We start from the raw sequence: 25,974 nt of genomic DNA on the forward strand, positions 1-25,974 counted from the left end.
GTTTTTTTTTTTTTTAAAATTAGGAGTGAGACTCGAATTTGCAATCTTTAAGTGAGTATAAGAAGATTATGCCATTTGAGATATGCCGATCTTAATAGGGTGTAAACTAAACATCGTAGTATACTGAATGTCACGCGTATTTACTGTGACTAACGCACTAATTAAATACCCACCATACACTTTTTCTCTGGCTTCTCATTTTTTCCATTTTTTCTTTATTTCATTTTTTGGTTCCCTTGTCTCCATGATTTTTGGACGAAAAAGAAAAAAAAAAATCCAAAATAGCTCTTCAGTTTTTTTCTATTGTGCGCCTCATTTGGCAAAGAAATTTTGGGATTCTAAATCCTTGCCGATTGATGATCATTGGGACTGAAATTTTGTGTGTTTAAGAGTTTAGGTCATCTCAATTTTGTATCCTTTCAAAGAAAAAAAAATTGGGTGTGTTTTGTTTCGTATTTATTATTAAAATCATCATTCCCATCTGAACATTTTGGAAGAAAAAGAAGCCTTATAATTGCGAAAAACCATGGTTGGAGGCCCAACACCTAACCATGTGAAGAAAAGATCAAGAAAGAGCAATGCAATTGGTGCTAATGAGAATGAACCATTGTTACCAAAATCTCAAGAAAATTATAACGATGATGATGATTTTAAAGGATCCTCATTCGCCAGTGCGACCTTCAATTTATCAACCACAATTATTGGTGCTGGGATCATGGCCTTGCCTGCAACCCTCAAAGTGTTGGGGATGGTCCCTGGCCTTATTACTATCATTTTCATGGCTTTCTTGACGGACAAGTCAATCGAATTCATGATCCGATTTTCACGCGCCGGCGGCCTTACTTCTTATGGTGATCTCATGGGGGATGCCTTTGGGAGATATGGAAAAGCTGTGCTTCAAATTAGTGTCATAATCAACAATGTTGGCATACTTATTGTTTACATGATTATTATTGGTATATATAATAAGACCATGATTATTATTGGTATATATATGGTTGCATTTGTTTAAATCACGGGACACAGAGACACAAAATCGCACATGACATAGACAGAGATATTGTGTCCAAAGATACTGAATTAGTATATTTTATATCTATTTGACAAAAAAGATACAAAGACACTAACAAAAGACATTAACTTTTGTGTTTTTGTCTTTTCTGTCTTGTTCTCAGTATGGATTATTGATGTCTTATTTATGAGATTTAATTTCAGGTGATGTGCTATCTGGAACATCTTCAAGTGAAGATCACCATTATGGAATACTTGAAGGATGGTTTGGTGTACATTGGTGGACAGGCCGTACAGTTGTTCTTATTTTTACTACACTTGCTATATTTCTTCCTTTGGTTAGCTTTAAGAGAATTGGTGAGTGACTCTGCTCTGTTTTACGCAGACAACTAATTGTGTATTGTTATATCAACTAAAGTAACTAATTTTCAAATTATCTAGAACATAAATCTGATTGGATGATCGTGTAAAACTACTGTATGCAGATTCGTTGAGTTTTACATCGGCACTATCAATTGCACTAGCAGTTGTGTTTCTTGTAGTTGCTGTGGGAATAGCAATTTTCAAGATCATAAGTGGAGGCATTGGAATGCCAAGACTCTTTCCAGTTATTAATGATTTGACAGATTTCTTCCAACTCTTCACTGTAACTCCTATTCTTGTCACTGCCTATATATGTCACTACAACGGTATGTATATGTTTTAAATCTCTATGAAGAGCTCAATTCCATTGCTAGAATATGTGATTATGAGAGATGGTTGAAACTTATCTTTGCAGTTCACAACATAGACAATGAAATGGAGGACTCCTCTCAAATGCATGGAGTTGTAAGGACATCCCTTGCAATGTGTTGTTCAGTGTACCTATTAACAAGCTTCTTTGGTTTCCTCCTATTTGGAGAATCAACTCTTGAAGATGTCTTAGCAAACTTTGACACTGATCTTGGAATCCCTTTCGGCCCTGCGCTTAACGACGCCATTCGATTTAGCTACGCCGCGCACATCATGCTTGTTTTTCCAGTTGTCTTCTATCCCCTGCGAATCAACTTAGATGGCCTCATCTTTTCGTCTTCTTCAAGGCCTTTGCTTCAAGATAACTTGAGATTCACGTCACTAACCTTATCTCTTATTCTTCTAATATTTCTTGGTGCAACCTTAATACCTAGCATTTGGGACGCTTTTCAGTTCACTGGAGCAACCGCCACCGTTTTTGTAGGGTTTATTTTCCCGGCTGCCGTCACTCTTAGGTGAGTTTGGTCTTTTGAATTCTTTCTAGTACTTCTTAAATGAATTGATCATCAAATAGCTTCTTTTGGAACAGGGATCGATACGACATTGCAACCAAACAAGACAAGATTCTTTCGGTTATGATGATCATATTGGCAGTATTCTCAAATGTTGTGGCTATATACAGTGATGCCATTGCCTTGGTGAATAAGGATAAAAGCAAAACTTCACGTGAATGACCTCTTCAACATTATGTTCATGGTTTTAGAAGAAAGGATCAGAATAGGAGTGAATATTTGTAAAAATATATTGTGAAAATCATGGGTTTTCTCACAGGCTTTAGTGGGTTGGTAAATTATAGAATGAAAATAGAGGTTACCCAGCTATCTTTATTCAGTTTCATATGTAATGTGCTATTTTATTCGGTTTTACTAATGTATTTATGTATAAATACATATGTAGTTTAATTTATTTTTAATGTGTATTTATATTCTAACATGTATTTTATACTGGTGGCTGATTTTGGTGTACACGTAGTATAGTCGAAATTTTTTTTTTATTATTTTTTTAACAATAGAATCACTAGCATCTAAATTTTATTTTCAGAAATTCAACAAAATCAGTTCGACTCGATTAAGATCTTACGAAATAACCAAGACGAGCTTTTCCGTTTGTTTTAAGTGAAAGAATGGAAGAAACTTAGGTGAATTTTAAAGGAAATGACAATGATCCTGAAATCAAATTAGTGTTGAAAGATATCTAAACCTACTAATAGATACTGTTTACTTTCAATTATCTAGGAAAAAGTTTCAAGTATGCAGTTCAGCAGAAGAAATTCAATTTAGTGTGAAGATTTAATTAAAGATTCTACAAAAATATAAGGTGAAATGGTAAATGATATCATCCCACAAAAATAAGTACCGAATAAAATATCAGTAGCATTTTAATCTAGCATTCATATTAACTCATCATCTATCATTTGCAAAACAAAGGTAAGTCTGAAAATTTTAAGAGAGAGAAATAGAAAAAGAAATTTGCTGGAGTTGAATTAAAATTGCTTTATAATGTATGGCTAACCCATTCACGGACGAGTAATTTTAAGTATGGCTCCAATGCAAATTTTGACATTAGTAATGGAAGTAATCAAAGCACTAACGTGAATAACTTAAAATTTTTAAAAGACGAATTTAATTAAAAAAAATTATTTAAAAAACAATTTAAAAAATAGATGATTTTTCATGGAAAAATTTAACCATTTACTTCATATGTTAACTTTGATCATTGACCAAGGCGAGGCAAAATATCATAAGTTTCCACGAAACAACTTTTCCAAACAATTACCATAAATTCATTAGATATACTGAATTTCCATATTTTCTTATCTATACTAATATGTGAAATCAAATAAGAATTTAATTTTCATAAGTATTAGCAAAAATGATTATTTTTTACTCACTTTAAAGACTCATCTACATACATCAGTGTGAAGCTTTTTGTCCGAAAATTATAATCTACACGAGGTCTAATAATATACATTTCAGTCTAAATTCCCTGCTCTACAAAACTTGGCAGAAAATATAACAATAATAAATAATAATAAAATCTTACCCCAGGTAGAATCAGCTACATAGATCAAGTGACGTCATTGAACTCTATAATGTATCATGTCTTTATATGTAAATCTTATTTAATCACCTCATGGATGGTCTTCCTAAATCTTCCACTGCCTTTCATCCCTTATTCATCTTTCATCTTATCTACCTTTTTGATTGGGTGTTCTGTCGGTCTTCTTCTCACATTTTCAAACTACTTAAGACGCAATTTTACCATCTTTTTCACAATATGTGCTACTTCAACTCTCTTTCTTATATCTTCATTCCTTATTCTATCCAATTGCGTATGACCACTCATCTATCTCAACATCTTCATTTCTACCACACTTAACTTATGTTTGTGCTCCCCTTTGGTCGCCCAATACTCTGTACCATAAAGTATAGCCGATCTGATAGCAATGCGATAGAATTTACCTTTAAGTTTTAAAAGCACTTTTTTTTTGTCACATATAAAACCAGACGCACTCAGCCATTTTGACCAACCTATTTAGATCTTATGATTTATATCATGTTCAATCGCTCCATTATTCTGTATGATGCACCCAAGATATTTAAAACTTTTAATTTTTCGTAGGATGTTTTCTCCGATCTTCAACTCTGTATTAGGATTTTTCCTTCGGAGGCCGAACTTACATTCCATATATTCCGTCTTGTTACGGCTTATGCGCAGACTATACACTTTTAGAGCTTCTCTCCATAAATCCAACTTCTTATTTAGGTCTTCTCTTGACTCTACCATGAGGATGATATCATCGGCAAAAAGTATGCACCATGACACAAACTCTTGGATATGCTCTGTGAGTACTTCCAATACTAACATGTAAAGGTAGACTTAAAGATGATCCCTGGTATAATTTTATACTAATAGGAAATTTTTCTATCACACTTCATACTAGTTGTAACCCCATCATATATGTCTTTAATTATACAAATATATGCGATTCTTACTCTTTTTCGTTCCAAAACCTTCCATAAGACCTCCCCTGACACCCTATCGTATGTTTTTTCCAAATCAATAAACACCATATGTAGATCCCTTTTATTATTATGATACATCTCTATCATCCTTCTTAATAGGTATATCGCTTCAGTGGTGGATCTGTCTGGTATAAAACTAAATTGGTTCTCTGTTACTTGTGTCTCTTGTCTCAACCTCTGTTCTATCACCATTTTTCATAACTTCATGGTATGGCTCATGAGCTTGATCCCTCTATAGTTTTCGCAACTTTGTATATCCCCCTTATTCTTTTAGATAGGTACCAAGGTCCTCTTTCTCCACTCATCTGACATCTTCTTTGACATTAAAATTTTATTAAAAAGCTTGGTTAACCAACTGATGCATTTTTCTCCAAGACCCTTCTAAACTTCAATCGGAATATTATCGAGTCCTACTTCCTGCCATTTTTCATCCGCTTTAGAGCCTCTTTTACCTCAGAATCTCGAATCTTCGATAGTAGTGGAAGTTTTTATCTTCTTCCCTCGTGCATAACCGACCAAGGGTCAGAAGAGTCTTCTGTCTTTCATTAAATAACTCGTAGAAGTATCTCTTCCACCTTTCATTGATCTTCTCCTTTTGAGCCAAAATTTCTACGTCTTTATCCTTTATGCACTTAACCTAATTCAAGTCTCTCGTTCTTCTTATATATACTTTTTTCTCTTTTCTTCGTACCTAAAGACTGGTAGAGACCCTCATATATTCTTGTTCTTGCTTCACTTACAGCCATTTTTGTCTCTTTCTTAGCCATCTTATATTTTTTCCAATTATCTGCATTGCGGCACAAAGACCACTCCTTAAAGCACTCCCTTTTTGCTTTTATCTTTTCTTGTACACTCGCATTCCACCGCCAGGATTCCTTGTCTCTTGGTCCTATCCATCTAGATTCACCAAAACTTTCTTTTGCTGTTATTCTAATAACTTCTGCCATCTCCCTTCACATCTCCTCCGCGCTTCCATTCCCATCCCAGTTTGCCTTTTCTCCTACCCATCTTAGGAAGTATCTTTGTTCCTTACCTTTCATCCGCTACCACCTCGTCCTTGGATTCTTCGTATGATGTATTTTTCTCAACTTTTGTTTAACGCGAAAATCCATAACGAGCATCTTATGTTATGTTGTTAAACGCTCTCCCGAAATAATTTTACATTTAATGTAAAATTTTCGGTTGACTCTCCTCAATAAGAAGAAATCGATTTGAAAGCTTGTCATGTCACTCCTATATGTTATAAGATGTTCGTCTCTGTTTTTAAAACATATATTTGTGATGAGAAGGTCAAAGGTTGAGAAAAATTCCAAAATAATTTTACCCTTAGTATTAACCACTTCGAAATCATGGCCTCCGTGAATACTTCCATACCCAATCATTTTTCTTCCAACATGGCCATTTAAATCTCCTTCTAAGAAAATCATATCTCCCGAAGGTATGTCTTAGACCAAACTCTCTATATCCTCCCAAAACCTTATCTTGTGTTACTCATTCGAACTCACTTGCAGTGCATAGGCGCTAATCACATGAAAAGTACCTCTTTCCACCACAAGTTTGATAAAGATGATCCGATCTCCCACCCTCTTGACATCTACTACGTCCTTCTTCCACTGTTTATCCATGATAATATCTACCTCATTCCTATTCTTCACCTTTCCTGTATACCAACTCCCTAGCTTTCGCACCGACCGATTTTATTTCTTGTAGGCACATGATGTTAATCTTCCTCCTTTTCATGGTATCCACCACCTCAGTGGATTTTCCTGTTAGAGTGCCTATGTTCCATGTCCCGAATCTCAACATTTTGTCGCTCCGTCCTTTACTTTTACCTTTTTCTTTGTGAACTAGCTAATTTATCCTCGTCTGTTCACGAAAACGTGAAAACTCTTGCTCATTTAACACTACACCCGGGCACCGATGCAGTGGCTCTTACTCATTTGACACTGTAGTGAGCCATACAACGCATTGCTTCCGAACAACGACCTAGTTTTAGCGTAATAACATTTTTTTATCTAAGTCATGAAAATTCGACTAGGTTTTTATATTGGCTGTCGAAAGCCTAACACAACCCTCCTTCTTAATCCGGGCATAAAACGAAAATTTTCTTGGAGAAAAAATATTGAGAGGACAATAGAATAACAGTATAGTAGTATGACTAAATCCCCATAGTGGTCCTTGAGATTGATGCCGTGCACCAAAATCGTCCATGAAATTCCGATTGCACCAATCACGTCCCTGAAATTGGAAAAAATTGCACTATATTAGTCCCTGACCCGTTTTCCGTTAACGACGCGCTGACGTGGCTTGATGACATGGACCTTTGGTGACATGTGTCACCTCATGATTTGGCCACGTGTAATGGTATGATAATGTGTCGGTCAACGACACGTGGCATGCTGACGTGGATGGTTTTGCCACGTGTCACAATGCTATTTGTCCACGTGTCATCCACTATGCCATCGTTAAATGTGCATCAAATTAGTCCCTTACTTTGCATCAAATGACTCATTTTAGTTCCTGAAATTGAATGTCGTGCACCAAATTAGTCCCTTCATCAGTTTTTTCTCATTTTTTTATAAATCATTTTAGTCCCTGAAATTGAATGTCGTGCACTAAATTAATCCCTTCATCAGTTTTTTTCTCATTTTTTTATAAATTTAAAATTCTCAATATTTTTTTATACACTAATTTTAATTATATTTTTTATTATACAAATTTTTATAATAAATTTTTTAATTAATAATTTTAACTTGTATCATTAAAACACATGTTAACTAAAATCAAAACTTTATTATTGCCTCTTGTGTTTATTTGTATCTGTTTTAATACTGTTCAAGTCATGGTTACAATAAGAACTTATATTGATTAATAGTGTAATATATGAAAAAACCGCCTAGCTAAGTTATAGATAAAATGAATTATTATAATCGACAGTATAAATCTATCCTATTAATTTAGTGAGAAGTTAATTATATGAAAAATCGGACATTTTTAAAATGGATGGGAATAATGAATTTATATTAGTTAACAAGTGACTTATCAAATATTCTTAAAACATTTATTAAAGTGTTAAATATTAAAAAAATTGTATTAAAGAATATTATTATTATCTTAACTTACACTCTTTACTAAATCAATATCAATATCTGGCATAGTTCTTTTAATAAAATATTGTAAAAAAAAATTGTATAATTAAAACAAATTTTAAAAATATTTTATAAAAACACTTGTATTTAAATAACTTGTGAAAAGATAAAATCATAAAATTAAAATTAGTGTATTCAAATATATAATGAGAATTTTAAATTTATAAAGAAAATGAGAAAAAATTGATGAAGGAACTAATTTGGTGCACGACATTTAATTTCAGAGACTAATATGAGTCATTTGATGCAAAGTAAGGGACCAATTTGATACACACGTAACAATGACATAATAAATAACACGTAGACAAATAGCATTGTGACACGTGACATAACCATCCACGTCAGCATACCACGTGTCGTTGACCGACACGTCATCATACCGTTACATGTGGCCAAACCATGAAGTGACACATGTCCCCAAAAGTCCATGTCATCAAACCACGTCAGCACGTCGTTAATGGAAAGCGCGTCGTTGATGGAAAACGAGTCAGAGACCAATATGGTGCAATTTTTCCAATCTCAGAGACGTAATTGGTGCAATTGGAATCTCAGGGACAATTTTAGTGCACGACATCAATCTCAGAGACTACTATGGGGATTTAATACTATAATATAAATGTTACTTAAGACAGATACATTATGCATGATATTGACATCAAAAGCGTGCTGCTAAACTACACATAAAGATACAAACTGTGAAACCAATATTTAGATGCCTATATACAAACCCCCTATTATGGATTAATCACTACATCTTTGGACAGAATATATACAACTCCTCTTACTATGCAGATCACGGGTTACCAATATTGGCCACAAAAGGGACCAACTTTTTCTGGTCCTTTCTCCTACCTAATGCACTTCTATCCAATACCCTCCCTAGAATCAGGCGAGTATTCTGCAGAGCTAACTCTCTTGCCTCTCTTGCTGACGTCCCAGACTCGTTTGGTCCACCCTGTGTCAGTGTAGACACCGTGCCGAATGCTGATCCTATACTATACTGCAGAGGGCCGCTGCGTGCCTTGAATGAGGTCTGTGGAACAAGCAACTTTTCTTCAGTACCACCAATTCCATTCTCGAGCGAGCCAAGTTCATGCGGGTGAGCACCATTCAATGAACTGCAACTTTGTAGAAGGGCTTCAAGCACACTTAGTGCTTCCCAACACAGAGTGCTTTCCACCAATTGGGAAACAATTGCGTAGATTTGCGGACTTTGGGCTGCATCCATTGGAGTATGCTGAAGGAGAGCTTTGAGCATAAGTAGAATAACGCGTTGATACTCAACAGGTCCCCTCTCTAGTAGCCTTAACAAGTGTCCAAAGGCCAAAGTTGAATGTCTTGGAAACCATTCATTGCATAGGAGGGGCGAAACACAGGCTAGAAAATTATCTATGCTCTTGATCTCACCTCGAGAGTAAATCATAAATACGGTAGCTAGTTCATCCAAGGACTTTGCCCGGCACCAAATTGCAATATTCGCTGCAACGGAGCAAGCTTTTTGATATTGATGTTGAAGTGGGGAAGCAGAACCTATCACTGGGTCTTTGCTGAGTTGAAGGCAAAGCCATGGGAGCAATCCTATAATATGCATAAGGAGTCTTGTCTCAGCATCACCAAATATAGAATCACATGAATGCACTGTTATACGGGACAGGACATCAATAGAAACACTGTGGCTGACATTTGACGTAAGTCCCTTCAGAACAAGAGGTTGTACTCCTTCAAATGCTGGCAAATTACCCTCTTGTAGAGGTTCATAATTTTTGGATTCTATACGTTGAAATTCTGCTAAATCACTAGTATTAACATCTCTAGGCATGCTTGAGAGAAGAACATTTTCTGTAGTGTGATCACGGAATGATAGACGATCAATAACATGAGAAAAGAGCTCTAAAACCTGTCGGTAGACATGGACAAAATCCGTGTGCATCATAGCTACACACCCCCAAAATAGCTGAGGATAAAGTATGACCTTCTCTGGCTCCATATTCTCCACCATAACTTGCAATGTCATCAAAATTTCCATAATAAATCCCAGCACAGGAGGTATTGGATTCCCCAGACATCTATGTAGGCACCGGAGAAGGGACACACAAGCATCACTTGTTACGCTGGGTCTAAGTGCTCGGTAGATCTGATGTGAACGACAAGCAAGGTGTCGTGAAGTGCACTCCATAGCCCATCTAAGTGCTTCTTCTCCCCAAGTCTCACGAAGGTCTCCTTGGAAGAAGATAGCATCCACCATGCTCTGAACTAGGGCAGAAAGAAGGGCTGCACTTGGCAGCTCTGTTCTGACAACAGTAGGATCCTCATTCTCCCACATCATGCTTCCTCGCTTTGATTGTACATATTTAATCAGGCTAACAACCTGCTGCTTGTTCTCTCTATCATTATTTTCAACCTCATACTGCTCTAAATGGCGGCCTGCAATAGAATATAGCAGATTAACAAGCAAATGCTGGCAATGCTCCAGTACAATGTCTTCTGAGCTATCCATTGAAACAAAAATGACATGGAAGAGTAAAGGCAAGTATTGGCGGAAGTCTTCGTCATTTTCATATGCAATTTCAGCAAGAAGAATCAATGCTATATCTGCATGTGTAAGTGAATGCTGCTGATGACCCTGCAATGCTGATTGAAGTTCTTTTGCATTGATACCATGCCCACTCACAGGATGCAGACCATCTTCACCAGAGTTTGGTGTGTCAACAAGATAATCTCCACTATCACGTGAAAGATGACGGCTCCGCAAACTCCCTGTTGAACCTCTAACACCAATTAAGGGTCCTGACATGTTTACCAATGATGGAAGGAGCTGCCCAGATCGCGCTGCATTTACTGGAACAACATTCAATTCTGGAGGCATTGGACTTAATGGGCCTGAGACACTTCGGCCTGTCATACCTGCTGTTCTCCAGCTCAAGCTCCCACTAACATTTCTAAGTGGTCCATCAAGAGAACCTCTTACAAGCAATGGGGACATGTGTGGTTGGTTATCCATAACCGATGTAATTTGGGCTACAGCAGGACCTTGCGAGAATTCTAACACAAAATTTGCACTGGCATCACCCTTAGTTGATGTTTGCCCAACTGGCTCAATGCTATCCTCCAGTAATCGCTGAGACAACTGGAAAACCAGGTGATCTATGGTGCGTTGAGGGCATATTCGTGCTAAATACAGACTAACCCGTTTTGCGACACTGAAATATGTCGCAAATGCACCACTTATTTCAGTTGATGCATTTGAATCACAGTCTTCAATACCTTTTGTGATCAAGAAGTCTAAAACAGGACTAATATTCTTATTTTTGCTAGCAATTGTACTCCAAAGTTTTTCAATTTCATCAGGGAATTGGTCTCCATGCCGCCATGTTACGTAGTATAAACTTTTCAATAACCTTTCACTCCAGCCTTCCTTGAGTTTCCAGAAGTTAAGGTTCTCAATCCATGGAGCCATGCATGTTAAAACCTGATGCTGAGCAATTATATCAACAGCATCCAATTGCCTCTGCATAATCTCTTCACACAGAAGTTGACTCAGTTCAGGATGATCTTTGGCAAGCTTACAGGAAAGCTTGTACTGGAATTGTTGGTAGGAATCTGGAAGATTACCCACTACAGCAGCTCGATAACTTCCCGAGCCCTCGATGCCATCCTCGGCCCATTCACGAATAGAAAGTGTCTCAAGCATCTGAAGGGCATCATCACGGATTTGTCTAGATGGGTCCACCACCTTGTAAAGGATCAAACTTAGGAGTCTCTGTATTTCACAGTTTGGTATCTCTTGACGCATGTACACCTCAGCTAGTACACTAAAGTACCCGTCAGCTACTGAAGAGTTAGAGTAGTAGCACTGCAAGAGATAATGAATTTCTATAAGCTTAAATGTCAATGGGAAGCAAGATAGATCTGCATAAAATTACTTGACTGAACAAGCTTGGAAATACAGGAAATCAGAATGACAATTAGATCATGCAAAAATATAAGAACAGAATTGCATAGAGAATAAAATAATCCCTACAAGGTCATGCTATTTGAATCTAAGTACAGAGCTTTCTGAATATCTCTCATTGGCTACATATAATCCATTAATCCAACATGCAGGGAGAGCAAATGAAAGAATCATAAACAGGGAGGCACATATAAATACAGAACCCACTGTCAAGAACAGAGACAACCAGAAGATACTGCAATGTCGTATGTTTAAATGATTTATGGTAAGGTGACCAAAATTTATGTTGCTTAGGATGAAGTGATCTGGATAGTCTTTTGAAAAGAAATACGGTTTGAAAGAGTTGGACACACTTTAAACCCTTGCTTGCTTTCTGCACGATACATGAACAATGCTCGTTCAGATTCAATGCACAATAATGTGAGAAAATATTACCTGATCAATGCACGACGGAAATAGGTCCAAATTTGTGAGCAGAAGATTCTTCAGAGCTAATTTAGCTAACGAAACACGATGATGGCCACCTCTAAGCCTATCACGACCAGCATTTCCTCGACCACCTTCCACTTGATACTTGGTATATGATGGAGTTCTTGGATCAGCAGGTGAAAATCCAAATGGAGCCCTTGCAGTAGGCTCCATAAAGAAAGCATTAATCCAAGATATGACACGGCCACTCATTTTCCTTGCATTGTCATCAAAGCATGGCCCATATAAAAGTGATGCTATTGCATTCAAGGACGCCCACTGGATTGCCTCAATTTGTTCATTCAATTCTTTGTCAAATGATATTTTATCCACAGAATCTTTTGATCTTGCATGTTGAGAAGACTTGTAACGATCGACCTCACGTCGATAGTCATTGACACCTTCCTGACCCCATGCACTTCCTGTGTCATCGGACCATGAGAGGAGAAGATCAAACAGACGCTTTCTAGTTCTAACATCAAATTTTTCTGATTTTGAATCAACGAATTCGGGGGCCAAGGATCTTAGAACACAGGCAAGAGCATAGCGGAAGGGTTGTATTTCCTGAAAATTTTCCGGGGGAGATGTTGATATTAGTCTGGTTGTCTCTTCAATGAACCTAAGATAATGGAGGCGGAACACAGGCTTGCGGGCTAGCATGCCAGGCCATATATTTTCTGCAACTGTGCGATATATATTGGCAATGTGGACACGAAGTTCTTCTCGGCGAACCTTTTGACTCTGCATTCATGAAATATAACTCGTAATCGCGAACTTATGATTCGAAAATTAGAAATCGAGCAACCAAATTAATATTTAACCAAAATAAAAAAAAATGAAAACTCCCATATCGTCTTTGTTTAAATATGGAGTATTATCAATAAAATTGTTTGAATTGTAGGAATGGTTAAGATATGAGAATTCAAAATTCTTAAAATGATATTAAATTTCTTGTATTATCATATTATCCTTGTCATTTATAATTCATTAATACTACTATAAATAATGGTTCATAGAACTAAATCTACACTTTTTTGGGGAATTTACCTTCCATTTTGGTTTTCCTTCTGTCTCAGAAGAAATCTCATCCATAAAAGTTGCAAGTTCACCAAACATGATTTCACATGCCTCTAGGTGTGAGCGGCCAAGAGCCATGGTGGCTGCTTGCTATATCAAAAACATCATCACCAATAAAAAGTGGTAAGCAAACAAATGACAGTAGAAAATTTAGAGCAAATAAATTCAAGGCATCATATTTATGAAGATATTAGAATTATTGGGTTATTCTTATTCTTCTTATTTTTAAATATAAAGAACATAAAATAAATTGAATATAGGTTTAAGGTTGTATTACATTACTTTATCAATTATATTTTCAGACACCTTTATAGCTGGAAGCTGGCTTTATCTATTTTCCTTCTTAACAGAAAGTCTCAGCTTTTCATGTACTCATTTGGACAAAAAATAAGTACAAAATCCTGAACAAACGGTAATTATGCACGGAATGGAACTCTTCATCTTTATCAACATTCCTTTTGTAAAGAACTTAAGAGAGCTTTCGGTAGTTTGACAGAATATACTTACACATTGAGCATCAGATCCGGATTTTAGAGAAGGGAAAATAAGATGGTAAAGATCTTTGGTTGCTCCAATTCCGCCTGATTCTCGAGCTGATGGTGGGCATGAACAGACAAACATTGCATACATAAGCCACTGATCCAGTTTATTATCAACATCTTGTGACTGATGAGCTTTTCCACCCAGCTCAACAGGTGTGATATGGGTAAGACGCTGCATAACTTCTAGCCTGCCCAGAGTTAGTTGGTACTACAAAGCTTTAGCTAGGACTCAGAAACACAGATTAAAGGCAACATGCAATACTTGTGAGTAAAACTCACTTTTTATTCTGAATTACAATCATGCATGAATGCAGAGTTTAAAGAAGATAAAGAGATGCTGGTTATGAAATTAGTGGCAAAAATAAATATTTGTCCAAGTTAGCCTCAAAAACTCAGTACCAAGATCAATTAAATATATAGAAGGAACAATTTAATATTATATTATGTCAAAATCCAATTTCCGTATCATGTTTATTATAGCTCGTGAAAGCAAACCAAAATGGGAAGAAACACGAAGCAAAACATTTAACAGGGGAAAAAACACAAAGAAACAGACAGTTTAGCCTTCTCAGTTCTCTGTTTTGTGAAGAAAACAAGTGAAAACAGGAAATAAAAACAGAAAACACGGTTTTATTATTTTCATTGCATTCACCTTAAAAGTTTTAAGTTTTAAGTATATTGGGTGCATCATATAGGATAATGGAGACATTGAACAGGATGTAAATCATAGGATCCAAGCAGGTTGGTCAAAATGGTGAAGTGTGACTGGTTTTATATGTGACAAAAAAATGCCTTTAAAACTTAAAGGTAAATTCTATCGCACTGCTATCAGACCGGCTATGCTTTATGGTACAGAGTGTTGGGCAGCCAAAAGGGAGCACAAAGAAAAGTTAAGTGTGGTAGAGACGAAGATATTGAGATGGATGAGTGGTCAGACGCGATTGTATAGAATAAGAAATGAAGATATAAGAGAGAGAGTTGGAGTAGCACCTATTGTGGAAAAGATGATAAAATCGCATCTCAGGTGGTTTGGACATGTGAGAAGAAGACTGAAAGAGCACCCAATGAGGGTGGATGAGATGGAAGATGGACAAGGGGTGAAAGGCAGAGGAAGACCATCTATGAGGTGGTCAAACGAGATTTACATGTAAACAGTCTCTCTGTAGACATGATACATGATAGAGCTCAATGGCGTCATTTGATCCATGTAGCCGATTCCACCTAGTGGGACAAGGCTTTGTTGTTGTTGTATTCACCTTAAAAGAAAATCTTGATAACAGAACAAACTGAAAATGAAACTATCCAATACCTAAGGAAAGTGGGGAACCACACCCTAAAGCTATCTATTAAGGGGAATAACCGCTCTCTTTAAATACAACATCAAACACTCGATGCTACTCAATATGGTACTTTTGGTACACCCGATATCTTCATAACCCCTCGGCTTTCGGCTATTAGTATTCTGTATTCACATTAATCCAGCCTATAGGTACCCCTTTCCGTATCGCCGACAAACCTAGCTCTGATAAAATCGTTAAGTACCTAAGGAAAGTGGGGAACCACACCTTAAAAGTTACACTCTTTAAATATAACATCAACCATCCATACTACTCAGTGCGAGACTTTCAGCACCCAAAATACCCAAGTACCTAACAGGAACACAAACCAAGCACCTTAGTTTACTTTCTATGTATCAGTGTATGTATAAGAAGCGACACTTACATAGACACTTGACAACACCACCAACACTAACAAGGAGACGCCCCACATTTTTACACGGGAAGACATGGACACAGCATATGTATATACAAAAGATTCAAGATATATATATATATATTTAAACATTACGAGACTTGTCCTCTTCCACTATTAAAGCTCATTATTTTCCTTTAAAATAGCACTGGTGGTACATACTTTGGACTTATATGAAGAGATAACCGCATAACAGAAAATAAATGTATACTTACTTTGCATCCTGAACAGAGCTCGGACAAAGCTCGGCAGCATATTTGACTAGTTCACTTAGACAGCGAGCCCACCTGTTCTTGTCAGGGCTCTCAAATATTATAGATTGAAGCGTCATATCAGGAGGTATGGCATCAGATTCTCGTTTCAAATCAAAAGGCCTCCCCGAGTCCCAATAACAGTTCTGAACAATCTCATCCTGCAATTACTGAAGATTTTAAACTTTTAAGGGGAAAATAAAAGCTTAATCTAACATGATTGAACATTTAAAGAAAAAAAAAAAAAACTCAATAACCAAAAGACTGCCCCAAAAGTAAAAAAAATAACATTGACGAATTCGTATCCTAAGATACAAAATAAAGGCAAATGCGTACCCCATGTTCTTCCAGAACATCAATTATAAATATTGGTTCAGCTTCATATTTTATAATATGATTTGGTTGCTCTTGTATCCTCAGATCACGAATATCATTTCTCAGTGCACGAACACAACGCAACAATTCCAATGCCGTGTGTCTAATTTGACTATCAACAGAACTAAGGAATATGAGGCCAACTGCGTCAATTTCTGAAGCACGAAATTCAATTGCTTCACCTGATTGTTGGAAAGAAGGTTTTCCAAATCTCTCAGTTTCATGTCCCAAAGATTTTTCCTCTGCATCGAGTTGCATCCTATCATCTATTAGACAAGACCTCCAAAAACGCATTAGTTCCAACAGGCGCCCTAATGAAGTTTGGATGAGAAGAGGGAATTCATCAGGAAGTCGTAATATGAAGTTGGCCATCCCCTTCATTACTGCAAAACGACGTTGCGGTAGGTATTTCACAATACGGTTTAGTACTTGCACTGCTTCCTCACGTACACCGGGGTCAATACTTATGCCATGTTGTGGTATTATTTCAGTAATTTTATCACTTCGCCCAACTTCTTCAATTAGATATGGGATGCACTTTAGCACAGACCGGAACAAATAACCTTGTGACTTTTCCTTGGTTACAGCATCTATAAAATAGTATTTGTCAACAGTGTGTCATGATGCACAAGAGATTCACCAGAAAAGCAAATAAAGAATTTTCTAAACTGATAAATAATAAACTAACTATAAGGGATCAAAGGAACACAAATCTTGAATCCTGTGAATGTAGGTCATACCTTCATTATTTTTATACAAGAAAGAAATTTAAAAAAAAGGTTTCACTTCTAGTACATATGTCTGTAAGACCAATTAAGCATAATTTTAAAATTATCAGATTATTATTAAAGGAAGTCAAGCATACTTTGTGATCGAAGTGATACCATTACTAAATAATTCAATAATTGAAGAACCATGCTTTCGACAATGTAACTTGAGCTTTAATTCAACTATCCTATTGCTCTCACTATTTACAATATAAGTTCTCTTTGCAGTTGCATATCATAGAAGTTAGCAATTACCTATAGTGGTCCTTGATGATGTCAAAAGTGCCTGACTATAGGTTCTATGACATGTCCTCAATATTGCCTCAATTGCAGCTTTCACTTTTGGAATGTAATGACCAATATCATGACCTGCTCATTCATCCAGAGTGTTAACATTTACTGCAGGAAACAAGTGTATTTTATTTCAACCAAATATAACCATGTAGAATTATTCTAGGTGCAGCACCGCTCCTACCTTTAAAAATGTCCAAGCCAAAATGCTGACTTGAAGGCAACATCACAATAGCAAGCAAGGCACGAAGACCAATAACCTTTGCTTCACTAGAGCTATCTTGCTTTAACAATTCCAGTATCATATGGTTCATGGCAAAATCAAGGTTGTGTTCAGCAATAGTTACACAAAATTCAACAAGTTTATCATGTTGGACATCTTGTGTAAGCAATCCCTTCCTTAGAACCGTTAAGAGTTGTGAAGTTACACTGTCAAGGTAATCCCATATACGATTTGGAGCCTGATTAAATGCATGGACACTTAAGTAAAATCTTAAAACTCGATGGAGACAATCCAAAGCCATGAATCGATGATTTTTATCCTGTATGATCCAACCAGGGAATCGAACTGTCATATAACTAAAAAACCATAATGGAAAGAGATGATAAAGTAACTACAAACTCCAGTGAGTTACCCAATTATACAAACTGAGGACCAATCACACTAACATCACCAATTCAAAGTTACCGGTTCAACCCAAAAGCTGATACTGCTAGGGGAAGGCCTACAAATGATTCTAGTTAAAAGTAAAAACAGCTTGTATTTCAGTATTTATGTTTCCTATGGCATATAATAATAGTTGTTAAAACTGTATGTGATTAGTCAAAAAAATAGAGAAAGGAAATACATATATCCAATAATTCTAAATGAATTTAAGCAAATATTTTATTATGGGTGATTGAACTTCTCCTTTGAAAAAATATAAGTAATAACTGTGCGAAAACATAAGCATTCTTCCATCCACATATCATAAGATAAACTCAGCACAGTTATGATTCAATTATAAACAGAGCCTACACAATTTGAACTTACCCTGAGAAGTTTGTAGAGTTGCTCCATGTGAGGACTTAAGTTGTTGTTAAATATTAGAGGATCACCAAGACACAGAAGAAGAGTGACCAATGGGTACCCAACCTACATGACAACATAAGATATAAATGGTTAGCATTTTAAGGCGAGGGAAAAATAACAAAAATTGTAGAAGAACCACTTACTGCAATGTGCTTGCTCTGTTTATCCATCCAATGCACAAGCATAACTCTTATACGTCCAACAGCTTCATACCAAAACGTAAGCGCTGGCTCCACACCAGAAGGTGGCCACTGGCTTTTTCCACCATCTGCAAGAGGCGCAAGGATATTTGAAAGCATATTGCATAGAGCATGGTAAAGCTCACTTTTTCGTTTGTGAGGAGCACGGTTTAAAGGGTTTGCTTTAGCCACAAATGAAGCAGATGCATTCAATGCACCCTCAGTTTTCACCTGAGAAGAACATCATAATTATAACAATAACATATCATGCAATACCTTGCAGGAAAAAAAAAAACTAATTCTGAAACATACCCCAAGCTTCAGGTATCGCATGCCATTAATGATACTGAGGGTTTCACTTCTTGCTGCACTGGTGTCAATTCGACGGGTATTAAGTTCCATGAAAAAACGCTCAGTAACAGAACTAAATCTGAAACAGAAAGACAGGAAAAACCATTAACTCTAACAGGACATTTCACAGTCTAGACACAAGGCAAAGTGCACACTAATGGTTTAACTTCTCATTATTAACCTGACACATCTAATGGTGATTAATATATAGCTCCAGAAAAGAAAACCCTCAAACATTAAATCTAAGAGACACATGCAGAAAAATTAGTAACCATGAAAAATTACAAAGCTTTATTTTTCAGGGTTAAAACATGAAAGTTACATCTGAAATGGAGAACTGACATAAGTTCTTTCTAATTAGTCAATAATCATTTTTTAAAAATAAAATAAAATAAAATACACACACACACACAACTCACAAAGGTCCTTTTCTTTAGTCCCTGCCCTGCTGGAACTAAGCAGACAAATGATGGCAGGTAGTAAAAGAATAATACAAATCCAAATACAAAATGAGGGGGAGTATGAAAGACCTAGTTAGAAGTATACCCTCAAAAGAAAGTAGGAAAGTAAACTCATAAGCATCCAAAGTCATTTTCCTAACAAGATGAGCTAGCTCTAGGATGAGAACTAAAACATGCACCATCAGATGGGGATTCAAGTCTCAACAGAACATCTAAGTGTACCAGTAACCTTATTGCTTTTATCAGAATATATAATACCATTGCTTAAACCACAAATGCTATAGATTCATCAACTAAGAAGTCACAGAAACCCACAAAGATGAGAACAGTGACATAGGATACAAAGTTCACCAAGTGTAGATGCTACAATTTACTCAAGATTGAATTCCTTCCTAAAACCAGTAGTTTATGTTTATCAAGAATCAAAACCTACAAAGCAAAGACATGGCAACCTAAGTGTGTGTCTTTGTGCTCAACATACACCAAACACAGGTACATAGCTTAAGATGTGCACACCACTTGTCAAGCACACATCTATACATGTCCAACAATAACTTAATCTTGTCCTACAACATCAAATCAGCCACACGGATTAGACAACACCGAAATACTCTACCAAATATCTATCGTTATCTAAAACATTAACATCTAAATCTCTATTAATAGTTCCACCACCAACTTATGGTTTTTCCAGGTTTAGCTCTGCCTCTAGCTATTGAATTATGCCTTCATCTGCTCCACTCTCCTTATAGCCTCTTCAGGTTTCCAAACCACCAAAGATAAGCTTCTACCATCATCTACGAAATAAGCACTACGAGTAACTCTTTAACTTAATAATTTTTAAACATTTCTTAAAACAATCTTTCTTGATGGTCAGACATTTCTTATCATGCTGAGCATGTTTCAACAGTAGTTCAGCAATAAATCAGATACCTGATGCGGGATAAAGCACCTAAGAATTGAGCAACTAAGTCCAGAAGAAGCCCCCTTAAATCAACCAACGATGGATATTCAACCTGGCTAACAACCCTGCAATAAGAGATTATTAAGTTCAAACCAAATCTCCATATCAGAATATAAAAGAATAATCATAAATATTTATATTGTGCTTCTGGTATAACATAGTCAAGTCCAAATGAGGACAATAATACTTTCAATTTATCTTCTGTCCCTTGGGTTAATCAAAATATTAAATTGAAAACAACTACAATCTTGACTAGTGGAGTATCTTAAAAATCAAATGGGAGGACATAGTTGCTTGAGTATTACATAATGACAGAAACTTAGTATCAGATGAACAAGAAATCAAAACATCCCTGTTTGTATTACTCATCAAGAGAATAAAAGTAGCCAGGTATTAAAGAGACCCAGCTGCTCTCCCATGTTCCAATTATAATTCTGAGATATCCCGGTCAATGTCCCTCCCCTTCCCTATATAACAATCCACCTTCCCTCCAAATGAACATTCTCTCTCCTGTCAATTACAAAACTCATCCCAACCTATACACTTAATTACAATTAAGTCCCCTTTGACACCAGTCCACTTTCTACTCTTCCTAATAGGTGCATAACAGTAAAATACTCTCATATTGGACAAAATTACTTGGAATGTAAATTACTAACAATACTAATATTTGGGGTCCTATCACATAACTATTACATACTTACAGACTCCACGAGGATATTATGCCTATATAATGTTATTACTCTGGGTCTAACTATGTTTAACCTTTCTTTTTTTTTTTTGGAAATAGAAGATATTAAGATGAAGAGCTCTCCATACGAGAGCAAAAACACGACAACGTTTACGGTTTTACCCAATATGTAGACTAAGCATATATCCCTACCCCAAGAAAAATTGCTTGTCTGAAAAATATCATTGAAGATAAAGGAATTAGACTCCAACCAAATTCTCCAAACAATGGCATGTTGTTAGCAAGCTATAATTGAAATTCTATCATTTAAAGTTCTTTCCTTCTTTAGTTATGTTGTAGCATGTGAAAAGGCTCCTATTACTATCATCTATCAACTACAGTGTTACCTGTCCGCATTTATCAGCCAGTCAAAAGCAAAACTTTCAAGACCAGACCACAGCTTCTCTGTAGTGAAGAATAAGTGAGGGCTATAATAAGGCCAATACTCGTCGAACAACAAATGCACATAGCATGAAACAAAAATAACACAACAGGCCAACGGTATTGTTAAAAATGAACAAACCAGTAAGCCCTTCTTGCGGACAACACTCCACGAAGCGAATGCACGCTGAGCAAAATATGCATTCAACCGCAAGCTGAATTTAAACCAAAAAAAATGCATTAATTAAATCTTAGAATCAATCGGCAGAGGTTTTCTAAACGAAACAAAGAACTCAGAAGCCAAAATAGGAATTTCACCAATTTTAATTCATGAAATATATATATATATAACCTACCTACATTTCTAGGTAGAATATTGCGATAAACACATAAAGCCTAGTTTCCGAACAAACCCAATTTAAAAACCTCTTCCAGGGTATGCATTCATGCATCTGAACACGGAGCCAAAAGAGAACTAAAGAGCAAGTAACAAACAGATAAGAGTAACAAACCTTTCTTTGGAATGTAGATGCATCATTCGTACCCTTTGGAGATTCACTACAATAACAAAAAAAAAAGAAAAAGAAAAGCAATTTTCTTTTACTAGAGTTATTTCAGGAAAACAAAGTAGAACCATAGTGCAGAGACACTAAAACAAACCCCTCTCTCCATCTCAAAAGAGCTTCCAATAGAGGCATCGGGGTGTGGCGCGCAACCATGGCGAGTGAATCGAGGACTTGCTCATAGGCGGGATCAGATGGTCGCAGGTACTGCCCATCCTACGGTAGACCCGCAAAAAATAAATAAATAAAAACGAGATGCTTAGGTCAATTCGAAGATGGTGAGGATCTTAAAAGACTTACCTGGGCTTGGGCGGTTTCAATACGACGTCGTGCGAGAGGGAGGAAGCGCTGGAGAAGAGCATCAACGATTAACTTGGCAGCACTCCCTGCCTTCATTGCCTTCGCCTCTTTTCAATTTTTCCTCTTTTCTTTTCAAATAATAACCATCCGCCCTTGTTTCTTGTGTAGGAGATAGATAGAATAAAAGAGAGAAAATAAAACCCCGAATTGTGGCAAAAGCGTAATATTGAAATAATGAGAAGGAAGAAGAGGATCTGAGGGATTGAAGAAGCGAAGAGTGGACTACCGACGACGAGGATCGCGGTGGGGCTATGCCCAAAGTGACCAGCTTTTTAATAATGAAGCTGTTTTTCCGTCAATGCCACGCTTTTTCTATTGGTGCCACGTAAGAACTGAGGATTTTTTTTTTTCAAAAGAAAATAATGGTCCAAAAACAAATTAAAGCTATATATTATTTAGTACTACGTAAGTGCCCCATGGAAAATAAAGTTTTATACATATACATAATTAAACCGTGGACATTTTATACGATATAATATTTTCATTTTTATCTAAAGATTTTAGATTCGAATCTCACTCCTAATTTTCAAAAAAAAAAAAATATAGATATTTTATGATAAAAGTGCCTCTGTTAAATAATAAGCAGGATATATTGTAATAATATAGTAGACGACAGAAAATTTGTGACTATTATATATTGTCAACAAAATTTTAGAATTATACATGGTCACCGAGGTTTTTAATATAATAGACGACGGAAAATTTGTAACTATTATATATTCTCAACAAAATTTTAGAATTATACATGGTCACCGAGGTTTTTAAATACTTCTCTATAAACAACATTAATGGTTGTAGCTTTTGTCTTGAATGAATTATTCTCAATTAATACCCTTAAACTGAATTTTGATTTTATTCTTCACAGAGCAATATATAGTTGACCGTGGGCAAAAACAAGTTTCGACAAGTACAATCCCACAGCTGTTAAAGTTTGACCCTGAGACTTGTTAATAGTCATAGAAAATAAAACAACTAATGGAAATTATCTCCTTTGAAACATAAAAGGAATAGTAGCATGATTGGGTATCATGTTCATCCGTGATATCAAAACCATTCGATCTGTTTTATTTCCTGTTAATGTGATGCATTCAATAACATGATTACCTAATCTATGTACATGTAATATTGTGCCATTGCCTAACCCATTTGATTGATCAATGTTTCGCAGTAACATTACTAGTACACCTTCTTTAAGAGTCAACAGGTGAGACGGCAAGTCTGAACAATTGATAGCATTGAGAACATTTGGAGTAATTGTACCTAATTCAGATTCCATGTTACCTTCCTCTACGCACAATGAATCAGAGCTAAGGTAGGTCTTCTCCTCTCCAATTATAGATTTCATTATGTGCTTGTTAACATCGTTGACAATCTCAAGTGTAGGGGCAAGTATTGTTCTGTCTCTAAAGTATGACCCATTGTTTAAATTTAGAAACAAATTTGGATACACAAAATTAACTAAAGAATTGAAACCATCTTCATTGTCATGAATAAGGATGTCTTTAGGTATGTTAACTTCGCTTTACATACCAGCTTGGCTAACGAAGTACGTTGCTTGATACAACACACAATCTTCATTTAGATCAAGTGGTATCTTAAACTTTGAATGAGTCGTACGGCCATTGGGGAGTAATAAGGATGCAATCCCACTGGATGTCACATTTAGAACAATTTCACCTCAACTCCGTATAGCAGCTGACAGTGTCATGTAGAGGTACGTCTTTCTAGTACCACCATATCCATATACAAAAAAAAGCCTCCAACATCATCATTTACAGCACTAATCACCTTATCAAATGCTTCACGCTGCTCCAAATTCATGGTGTGTAAGTTATTCTCCAACTCTTCCTTCAGCAGGGATAAATCAAAGTTCACCTCATCCATTATTAGAGGATCATCTATGCCCTCTAGAGCATCAATAGTTGGGAGAAGCATCTGATCATACTCCTTAAGTGATCTACCATTAACTTGTAATTTGTCCTCAATCTTGAAAAGAGTTAGATTAAGAATTTGCTCTTCAAAAAGTTGTAACTCTACATTACAACTATTGTTAGTGTGGTGTTATATATATACATAATAATAGAATATAATTAAAGATACAACCTTCGCAATGCATAACCTTCCTATGAAAATAAAGGATGTCTTCAGATAATACATGATAACACTATTCTCAAACCTTTGTAGGACTCGAGATGTTGTTTAATAGTAACAAAACAACAAATAGATCTCGAATGTATCTTGCAGAAGTCCACGTGTTAAAAATCACACATACCTGCATATCAATATCAGCAAAATCGCCTTCCGTCAAAGAAACTTTTCTCGAACCACTCCATAACCATGCGTCCTCGGCGACACTGCTGCTCGCTTCCATTTTTTCCAATTACAACCAATCTGCCTGTGAAGTTCACAACAAACAAACAAACTTGAAAAAACAATAATTACACTGATGATTTTGAGTACTTCATCTTCTCATACAAACAGACAATGTGTTTCATCTCATTTCACAAATTGTCGTCGCCTAGGTATCATTACTAGATCCTTATCTTTTTTATTGTAACAACACCCTTTTTTTTTTGGTCTTGGGCTAAGCCCAAAACCCTACCCGAACCCATAACCCAACCCATCCAAACCCCAATCTGATCTTCTCTCTCAAAGCGTCGAATTCTAGCACCAAGAGACAAGCTCCCATGGCCTCCACGACATGATCATGTTTAATTCCACTTTCCGGTTCATCCTCCGCTTTGGAATCAAGGCGTGATTTGGTTCATAAGATCTACATAAGGTCTCTTTGTTGGCATCACCTTGGCAAGAAGCTCCGCCTCAGGGGTTGAGTCACCGCTTGAGTCCACAGTTCTCCTCGCCCCAAAGCTTGTTCGTCTTGGGTTAAGTACTGAAATCGTCCCTAAGGTCTGGGGTGAAAATCAAAATCGTCCCCGACCTTTTTTTGTTATTAAAATCATCCTCAACGTTACAAAACGTTATAAAATCGTCCTTTTCCACTTCACGTAACATCCCTCACCCATCACCCCACTCCCGTAACCCCTTCCCCCATAACCCACCACCACCCCACCTCAGAGCCACCACCCCAAAAATCATAACTCAAAAAATCATAACTGAAAAAATCAGAATAATCAAAACTCTAGCAACAATAATCAACAAATTCAGCAACAACAATAATCAAAACTTAGCAAAATTCAGCAATAATCAAAACTCAGCAACAATTCACAAAAAATTCAGAAATTCTACAACAAAAAGAACAGTGACAGAAGAAGAAGAAGAAAAGAAGAACAGTGGCAGATCACAGGCGGCTTGGTCGCCGTCCCTAGAGGCCGTCGCGTCAGGCGCATGAGTGGCCACCGTCGCTGTAGAGAAGCCGTACTGCCACCGTCACATCCTTGCCGTCAGCTTCGCCGGATCTGGCCATCGAACCCGTCCTTGCCGCCGCCGTTGGAGTCGCGAG

General features: G+C 36.6%; 2 protein-coding genes across 2 annotated transcripts; one reads left to right on the top strand and one right to left on the bottom strand.

Moving 5' to 3' along the window:
* LOC107621353 (sodium-coupled neutral amino acid transporter 4-like) lies at positions 238-2,644 on the top strand. Its single transcript, XM_016323380.2, has 5 exons — positions 238-956; positions 1,216-1,368; positions 1,497-1,700; positions 1,790-2,258; positions 2,333-2,644. Exons 1-5 carry the CDS (start codon positions 527-529, stop codon positions 2,475-2,477), a joined length of 1,401 nt encoding a protein of 466 aa, XP_016178866.1. The 5' UTR covers positions 238-526; the 3' UTR covers positions 2,478-2,644.
* LOC107622395 lies at positions 8,556-22,815 on the bottom strand. The gene is made up of 17 exons (XM_016324270.2): positions 22,455-22,815; positions 22,252-22,370; positions 22,104-22,149; positions 21,734-21,806; positions 21,558-21,615; positions 20,450-20,545; positions 19,017-19,134; positions 18,669-18,935; positions 18,487-18,588; positions 17,638-17,995; positions 17,418-17,531; positions 16,357-16,985; positions 15,985-16,181; positions 13,983-14,205; positions 13,446-13,565; positions 12,366-13,139; positions 8,556-11,831 (listed from the first exon to the last, which is right to left on the bottom strand). Exons 1-17 carry the CDS (start codon positions 22,548-22,550, stop codon positions 8,772-8,774), a joined length of 6,450 nt encoding a protein of 2,149 aa, XP_016179756.1. The 5' UTR covers positions 22,551-22,815; the 3' UTR covers positions 8,556-8,771.

Source organism: Arachis ipaensis, chromosome B10, assembly GCF_000816755.2.
Source record: "Arachis ipaensis cultivar K30076 chromosome B10, Araip1.1, whole genome shotgun sequence".
Lineage (NCBI taxonomy): Eukaryota > Viridiplantae > Streptophyta > Magnoliopsida > Fabales > Fabaceae > Arachis > Arachis ipaensis.